This window comes from Condylura cristata, unplaced genomic scaffold, assembly GCF_000260355.1.
Source record: "Condylura cristata isolate star-nosed mole 26May11 unplaced genomic scaffold, ConCri1.0 scaffold00034, whole genome shotgun sequence".
Classification (NCBI taxonomy): Eukaryota; Metazoa; Chordata; class Mammalia; order Eulipotyphla; family Talpidae; genus Condylura; species Condylura cristata.
Genome location: NW_004567135.1, coordinates 11,060,949 through 11,069,680, shown reverse-complemented (window position 1 = coordinate 11,069,680; position 8,732 = coordinate 11,060,949). Strand labels below are relative to the sequence as shown.

Sequence of the window (8,732 nt, the reverse complement as noted above, 5' to 3'; positions counted from 1 at the left end):
ATCTGGCACCATGAAATTTACTGTCTTAAATGCATTCATTTAAGATTAGTGCCCACAAGTACCATCTGACTTCATTAAATATGCTAAAGTTTAGCTTTTACCTCCTACGGCTTCCTTACTTATAACTCGCAGATTACCTTTCTCCCAGTTTGGAAAAAAAAAAAAAAAAAGAGCAATGAACATCTCTCACAGAGCGCAGTTCTCACAGACATAAAACTCGATGAAAGGAAAATGGGTGTTCCTCACCCCAGGGCCTCTTTTAATGGCCTAACCCTGTTTAAATATGTACTCATCAGAATTGCAGACCAACTCTTACCTAAATTTTTCTTTGCCATGGTAATGGAATAAAACAAAACGAGAACTCCAGTTGATGTAACTTATTCAAATCATCAAACAAAGCCAAAGTTTTAAGCTAATGATATTCCTCTGTTCCCCATTAACTTTCAGTGAACCTCACTTACAAGAAATTGACAGGCTTAGATTTAGGACCGTTTTATTTCCCAGGCTCTCCCTCTGGCGGAGGCAGGAAAAAAAGAGGGCATCGCAGAGAAAAAGAGAATCACAAACAAGCGTATGGTACTTTGCAACTCACATAATCCTCAACAAACGATCATTATTATAAAGCAGATGGAGGAGGAAGCAGTTCTACATTTTCAACACCCGGACTCTGGTTCCAGAATCTAGCGCTGCCTGCCAAGAGCAATGGCATTTGCGCAAATTATTAAATCACCCACAACGTTCTGCCTTGAGCCGGAGGCGAGACTTCATCCCCAACCCCAACCATGACACCCAGGGCGGTGCGAGCACCAGGGCCAGCGCGTTTTGAGAAAGCGAGGCCCGCAAAGGGTGAGGCGAGCCCATAAGGATAACTCCAAGTTTCCCAAGCGGGGACCCGAACACAAAGTCCCAGCCCTAGCGCAAGCTGCAGAGCCGCTGCTCCCCAGGCTCCCCGGAAAAGGAGAGACCCTGCACCGCGGAGCGGGACTGATTTCCTGCAGCCAATCAATCCACCCTGCACACACCCGAGCCCGCCGCCCTCACCCCGCAGAGCCCCCAGACCCCACTTCCACGGTCCCGCTAAGTCCCTCCGCTCCGCTCAAGAGGAGACCAGCCACCGCCCCTCTCTGACCTGGCCCCGTGGGGTGCGAGTCGGCAGCGCGACGCCTCCATGCCCGCGGCTCGGAAGGTGGCAATCCAGCCAGACCCCGGGACGCCGCTGCTAGGGTGGCAAGCCTGGCGGGCGGCCGGGCCCCGCCCCCTAGCAACCGCACCCCGCACTGTTGCCGGCAGCTATTGGCCCCCGCGCGCGCCGCTGCCCTGCCATTGGCTGTGGCCGCCGCCCGGCGTTGCAGGAGAGTTGCCAAGGGGCGGGGGCTCAGGGACTGGAAGGCGCCTGCGCGGGGGCCGGGGCTGACGCGCCGGCGTTCGGTCCTGCGGGCGCTGAGCCTGGAAGGGGCGGAGGGCGGAAGGACGAGTTGGCTCCGCAGCGATGCCCATCCCCCCACTAACTGTCACATGGGGAGCGGCCCACGCCGCCCCGCCGTTTGCACCTAGAGACCACCCGGAGAGCTTCCAGCTTCTGCGAAGTTGGGACCCCAGACCTCCGCCCGCACTGCTTCCTCCGACCCCTCCGACTGCAGGCCTTTCTCAACCACAATGCACACGCTCGGGCAGCCATTCCTAGTCCGAGGCATCTATGGGAGTCAGCTAGGCCCACATATGGGCCACATATGGGCCACGCAAAACTCCTGCCCCACTCCAGCCGAAGCTTTTAGACCACTCCTAGGCTGCTCTCGGGCTCTGTCTTTTCCATCTGTCTGCAGCCTGTAGATCTTCAAGCATCCACATCCCGTACTGAGAACTTTTAATGACTACTCTTAGCCGATAAGTTACTCGTTTTCTCTCTAATCAACTTATATAGAGCGTGTGGTCCCCGCAGCATCCTGACAAGTTACTCCACGTTGACCAGTTTCCAGCACCTGGAGGTGAACGTTGTTTCCACGTTGCTTTGAGTTTCTAAAATGGCATAGAACTTGGCTACGGCGAGCCAAGCACCTCCTAGCCAGCCTCTACTTACCTTGTGACCCTGAGCTTGGCTCAGTAGCTACCCTTCAGATTTCCACTTGTAAAATAAACAGCGTAATCAATCCCTGCTTGTCCAGCTCAGGCTGGACCCCTGACACCCCAGATGCTCTTTGTACGGGTGAAAGGGTGGCTGGGACACTCCCTTGACTGGGCATTCCTGCATTAATTACACTAAGAAGTAACATTTTTTGAAAACTATCCACATTTGCACACACTTTTAGACATTTACTGTAAGAAATCATGTTTCCGCCATAGTTAATATTTTGACTAGCTCCTTTGGTTGGAGACAAAAAAAATAAAAACCAGCAAACCTAAGTAATGTATCTCCCCATCCAGATGTATTCACTAACCCATGGCTAGCTGCCCTTGCTTCATGGAGCCCTTCAGCAGATAACCCCAGGCGGCAGTGATGGCAGCTTGGCTGTAAAGTCAGTGTCTCTGATTTTTTTCTGTCCATCAGGGCACAGAGGAAGCTGCCACTGAACAGGTACTGGAAATTGTACCAATGAATTAGTCCGTATGAGGGTGCTGAGGGATTGAGGCCAGGGGAAGTAAAAAAGCTTGTGTAGACTAACAGAAGGTTTCTCTAAAAACTTTCTGAAAACATTTATTTACATACATTTTAAACATTTACTAGAAGATACTTTAAAAATTTAAACTGTTAATATTAGAAAGATATAAAGTAAACTGTTTATGACACTAAAAACTGTTTATAATACAAGATATTTTAAAAAGCAAATCTGGGAATTTAATTCCCTGTAACTCCAAGGTGCTAGTTAAAATATCTTTTTTTCTAATGATGTTATTAGTGTTATTTTCATTTTATTCTATTGATGTATTCTCTTGTGAGCCACAAAAGTGACATAGCAACCTCATGAAAACCAGCAATCAATTCCTTGAGACTACTGATAAGGAGGCTAATGTCTGAAAAATCCAGTCAGCTTTTCACAAGGAACTGGCTTTTACTCAGCTTCCCTGTCTCCTGGAGATAAGTTAACAGGTGCCGTCGTCTCCTCCACGTGACCTTTATCCCATACTTGTCCTCTGGTGTGTCTTCAGCCAGAACAGGCACAGGCTGTGGGCTCTTGGGGGTACTAGAGTAAAGGGAGCCACTTGGAAGGACGGTTTCCCTCAGGTCTGGGGGAGTAGGCCCTTCCTTCACAGATGACTCTGGGGTCTGGATATCAGGTGGGATGAACACATAAGACAAGCTTTGAAGCATCTGTTCCCCACAGCTTTGGGGACTGAGCATTGGAACCAGGGGCCTTCCAGAAACGTCCTGTTCTGGTTGAGCAGGGCACTTCCTGATCAAAGGGATCTCAGCTGTGGATGAACTGGAAGAAGTCTGTGGTGTCTCAAAGGTTAGATGGGGAAACTTGGAGGTGGTAGATTTTCGACTTGAATGTCTTGTTTGGTCTCGGCGAAGAGATTTCCGGTGGGTTGGGAACCAGCTTTCTGCTGTTGTATCAAATTGAGGCGATACCTAAAAGGTGAGAAGAGCCGAGCATGAGAAAGGAAACGCTATCCAGTGACCAGAACCCAGAGTGAAGATCCACTCAAGGAGCGCACATAAAACACACAAATAGTCACCTAATGGGATGTTGACAGAGCATGAGCTTTGCACAGTTACTCTTTCACACTAACCCCCACACCTAGCAGAGTGCCCAGCACAATGATGGCCCCCGGTAAATAAGGAATGACTGACTGCAAAAGTAGGGAGTAAGACCAGGCAAGAAAAACTAGCCTAGGGCCTGGGCCATGATGAGTTCTCAATGAATGTTCATTCTTCTTTATCACCACATTAAACATTCCTCACCAGTCCAAAGGCAGGTAGGAAGGCTCCTCACAAGCAACTCTGCACAAGTCGCATTTATTAAGCACTTTTAAGCCAGGTATGCTTCTGCCTGGCCCTTTTGCTATCTACTTTCCTGACACATAAAAGCTATTTTCTCTTCCCAGTGCTTTTAAACAGTCAATATATGACACATGCTGTTTCTGTACGGTGTTTTTCAAGGTTCACTCCATTAAATGGTAAAGGGAATAAATACCTCACTATAAACTCCACCTCCCAACTGACGCTCAGGGAACAATATTTTTTTTTACTTATTCTGCCCTCTGTCTGGCATTCTTACCCACCCACAGAGCCATGAAAGTTTCATACCAAATTATTTCGGAGGAATGTTTAATGATTCGGTTGAACTTAGATCATATACCAAAAAGAAAAAAAGGAAACAAACAAAAAACAAAAAATACCAGAGAAGATGGCTGACAACAAAGTGCACTGCTTCCTGTCCCTCACCCCATGAATCTTCCTACTGTTTAGAGGCCCTGGGTGTGGGGCAGAAGAGGCAGTGTGAGTAGCCTGCAGGAGTAGAAGTAGAAGAATGCCACGGCCTGCCTACCCAGGAGGTGATGGTGCTGTGGTCAATGGGCTTGCTGGGCACCTGTCTGGTGTGGGTGGTAGGCCGCTGCGGATCTCTAGAGTGGTGTTTGGGGCCCTCCAGTGGTGGCTGGTGGAATAGCAGCTGGGCTTTCTGGGCGCTTGGACATCTTTTTTTTCTGGGAGGCATCAATAATTAGAAGCCACATGATGCTGGAGGTAGTCAGACTGAGGGCGATGCTCCAGTTCCAACCCATGCCTGAAGAAAAGACAAAATCTGGGATCAAATAATCCCACAACGTTCCCACCCTTTCTTAAACTGGGTCACATTCTGTAACTACTCCCTCTGTCCGCAAGGTAATGGAGAGCACAGCTTGTTACACCAACACCATGGAGTAAAAACACACTGGTTCACACTCAACAATGTTCCTTCAGTGAACATTTATCAAGCACATGATAAGCGCCACGCTGGGTGTTAGGAATTTAAAGGTGTGCGACCATTTATCGTCAAACACCTAAAGGGACACAAAGATTGGACCATCCGTCAGACCCTGAGTCTGCCGGCCAACCGAGGATTAGGCGGGTGAAAGCAGAGCGCGCTCCAGGCTGGGGAGCAGCACGCATGAAGGTGCACGCGCAGGAAGATGCCAGCTGTCAGGTCGGTGGGCCCAGGGTAGGAAAAGGTGAATGAATGTTAAGAGCTGAGGCTGGACCTGGTGTCAGGGGATCAGGTCAGAACTGGGTGTGCCAGTCTGGACTTGAGCTTCCATAGTCACGGAAGATTTTCCAGCAGAAGAACATAATCACATTTGGGTTTTAAAAAAAAAAGTCTTAACCACCGCCCCGCACCCCCAGGACAATTCTGAACAAAATACAAAAGTAGACTGAATGAACCTCAACGTACCCATCACCCAGGAAAACTCCAGCAGCTGTGGCCAATCCTGACCACCACCTCCCATTCACTCCCCTATTCTGTATTCTTTTCTTTAAAAATATTTTTATTTTATTTATGCATACAAGAACTGGTGTACAGGCCAGAGGTGTGTGAGGTGAGAAGATTCACCAGAGACAGAGTGGGGAGCAAAATAGGTGCATCTACTAAAATCCACTGCTGAGGGGAGCAGCAGGCAAGACAGGAGAGGTCTGCTGCGCCATGTGGGGCAGCTCCCTGGATGGGGATGGAACTCATGCTGCAGTGCCTGGCAATCGTTAGCTTGACAGCACTGAGACTTTAACCCCTGGACCACCTGGGAGGCCCCCTATTCTGTGTTACTTGGAAGAAAATATCATGTTCCCAGTTATTGTATCATTCCCATGAATACAACTAATATATATTTATATATTTACATATTTTATATACACATTTATATACACTAATACTTGTAACGATTACTTAATATCAACTAACCAGACAGTGTTCAATTTTTCAACTGTCTCATAAATGTCATAATTGGCTTTTTGCTTGTTTTTTCTTTTAGACATGTCATCCTGGCAACAGTTGTAAAGGAAAGAATACCCTGAAAGTAAAGAGAACAGTTAGGAGCTTGCTTTGTTACCCAATAAGAAATGACAAGGTTGGACCTGGTCTCTGTCAGTGGCACGGGGAGGCTACCACGAAAAAGAGGCAGGACCACGAAACCCACAAAATGATTAAAAACTCTGACAAAATGTTCACCGAATCTGGTCATCTGATGGGCTTTTATAAGAATTTCCTCAATGCACTGGTGGGAAAGAGATTTGCAACAGGCAGACAGGTAAGTGGCAGGCAGCTGAGTATCCCTAACCCTAAAGCAAGGGGCAGAGAGGTTCCAGTCTGCATCTTGATTCATTCCGTCAACAAGTGAAGAGTGATGTGCTCTGACTTAAGGTCACTAGGCAGTGGAGATACTGGTAAAAAAAAAAAAAAAAAGACAAAGCATCTACCGCACAGAACTAACATGTTAGGGAAGCAACAGACACATCCACCTATCTGTTCACTCAGTCAGTATTTACTGTATATCCGGTGTGGTGGGCACCAACCAGGTGCTGGAAGTCCACACCTGGGAATAAGAGTAAACAGCACTCAACCTCCAAGTGCTGAGTGATCATCTCAGAAGTACTGAGAAAAATCAAAGAGAACTAGGGTGTCTCTGGTGGCACAGAGGTTTAAGTCTCAGCGCTATCAAGCCGTTCAGCCACTGCAGCATGAGTTTGATCCCTGGCCGGGGAGCTGACCCACTGGGAGCTAACCCCAGCAGACCTCTCCTGACCCGCTCACTGCTCCCCTCACCGCACCTCTGGCCTACACCCCAGTACTTCTATGCAAAAATAAATCTTTAAAATAAGAAGAAAAGGACAGGGTTGAGTAGACTGAGTGCTACTTTACACAGGCTTGTCAGCAGAGGTCTATCTGAAATGATATTTGAGCAAAGACCTGAATGAAGAAAGAGAACAGCAAACAGAGATGCAAGCAAAGAATAGTCCAGGCTGAGAGGATTCTAATTGCAAAGACCACGAGGTGGGAATATGACTTGTTCAGGAAACAGTAAAGTCAGCGTGGCTAGCTGGAGAATGGTAGATGAACCAGTGCACGTGACAGGACTCTGCCGGTAAGGTTCTGAACTGACTTATTCTTAGTATGCTGAAGAGAGGTTCTGGACAGGTAAGCGAGAGAATCTGATTTATACTTTTGTAAGTATGAATAGGTACTTTGTAGAAAGCTGGGGGGGGGGGGGGGAGAGAAAGGAAGCAGGGGACCCAGAGGGCTGCTGCCAGTCTCTATGACACAGGACTGTCACCGGGCACCCTGCAGTAAAGGGAGCCCCAACCCCAGTGCTACCTAAGGCCTTTCCCTCTGCTGATGTCTCAGAGCCTTCCAAAGGCTCGCCCACCGGACAGCTTGCCCACAATCACCTGCTCAGCCTCAACAGTCACGTCAAAGCACTTAACAGAGACACTCAAGTATTTATACAATCAGCTTAGAATTCTCCACACACTTCCAGCTTCATGTCACACCACAAGCCCTCAGGTCTCTTAGCTCAAATTCCTCAGATGTCTTCTTTGCATACAGGCATCAGATCCCGCTGTCTGCCTGACAGCAACTACATGTCCCAAACACACCTCAACCTCAACACGTCAGAAGATGAGCTCATGATCAGGGTCCTGCACCCCACTCACAAAAGTGATTCTCTTCCAGGGCCCTAGCTCGGGGAAGTGTCATCATTCATCCTGTTTTGCCTCAGGGCCTTAGTGCTTCCCCCCCAAGCCCCCCCCCAGTCCTGCCCCAGCCCAGGCAATGGTCCACCCTACATTCCTCTTCAGTTTTGCCCTTTCGGCCTCTCTCTGTCCCTCCCCCTCCCTGACCCCCGTTTCTCTCTCCACCCCCCTTCAAGTTTCAACTACTCCAGCCAGGAGTAGGCAATACCCTAACTGGTCTGCTCTAATCCCCTATGCCACCCCCTGGAGAGGAACTTCTTAAATGCAAACCGAGCTTAAGCTCTTCAGCTAAAAAGCTTTGATTTTTGAATAAGGACGGAGCCTCTTGCAGCTTCTTCTCACACCACACTCCCTTTCAGGTCTCTTAGCTCAACTTCCACCCCCATCCACTCTTCCGCCTTCTACTCACCAGGCTTCCTCCAGCCAAACGGCCTTTGCCAACCGCATGCCTCTGGCTTTGAAGGGCTCCAGCTCCCTTCTCGGATAAAGACATCAGATCTCAGGCTAAGCTTCAAGTCATGAGAAAAGCCTTTCTGACGCGCCCAAGGCCAGACCTCCTTAGTGCAGAGATGCAAAGCTGTCAGAGACCCAATTTATCACCTCACAGCAAGAACCCTCCCGGTGGCTTTATCTGATTCCACGAAAGCCATCGCGTTTCCCTCCTCCGATCCGACCAGCTCTGCCCCGGTACCCAGCCAGAGCCCGGCACATAGTAGGTGCCCAATAAAGCGTGTTTCGTTACAAAGCTCTTTCGTCTATAGGATCGGCCGGGAAGGGGGTTTGGGGGCCGCGTGGCACCAGGCAGAACAGGGCTTCATGCCCTAGAGCCTCTCCAGAGGAAGGGCTGAAGGTGGCGTGTGTGGTATTTTTAGGGTGTGTGGGGGGGGTGCCTGACCTAAGCCACATGCTGCCCGCAAGGAGCCCTGCGTCTGGGACTGGGGCCCCCGACGATCGGCAGTTGGAAGCAAACGAGTACAGTCCCTGCTCAGTAAGGAAACCGGCCGAGCTGACTGTGAAAGTGAGCAGACCCGTCTGGGGGGAGGAGGCGCGCCGGGGCGCGGGGCGCCGGGCG

The 8,732-nt window shown here is 49.4% G+C and overlaps 1 protein-coding gene across 1 annotated transcript; it reads right to left on the bottom strand.

The window, feature by feature from the left end:
- Positions 1-2,957: 2,957 nt before the first annotated feature.
- Positions 2,958-8,149, bottom strand: LOC101620034 (RAD9, HUS1, RAD1-interacting nuclear orphan protein 1-like). The gene is made up of 3 exons (XM_004692848.2): positions 8,070-8,149; positions 4,488-4,724; positions 2,958-3,568 (listed from the first exon to the last, which is right to left on the bottom strand). Exons 2-3 carry the CDS (start codon positions 4,653-4,655, stop codon positions 3,023-3,025), a joined length of 714 nt encoding a protein of 237 aa, XP_004692905.1. The 5' UTR covers positions 4,656-4,724; positions 8,070-8,149; the 3' UTR covers positions 2,958-3,022.
- Between the last annotated feature and the right edge of the window lie 583 nt (positions 8,150-8,732).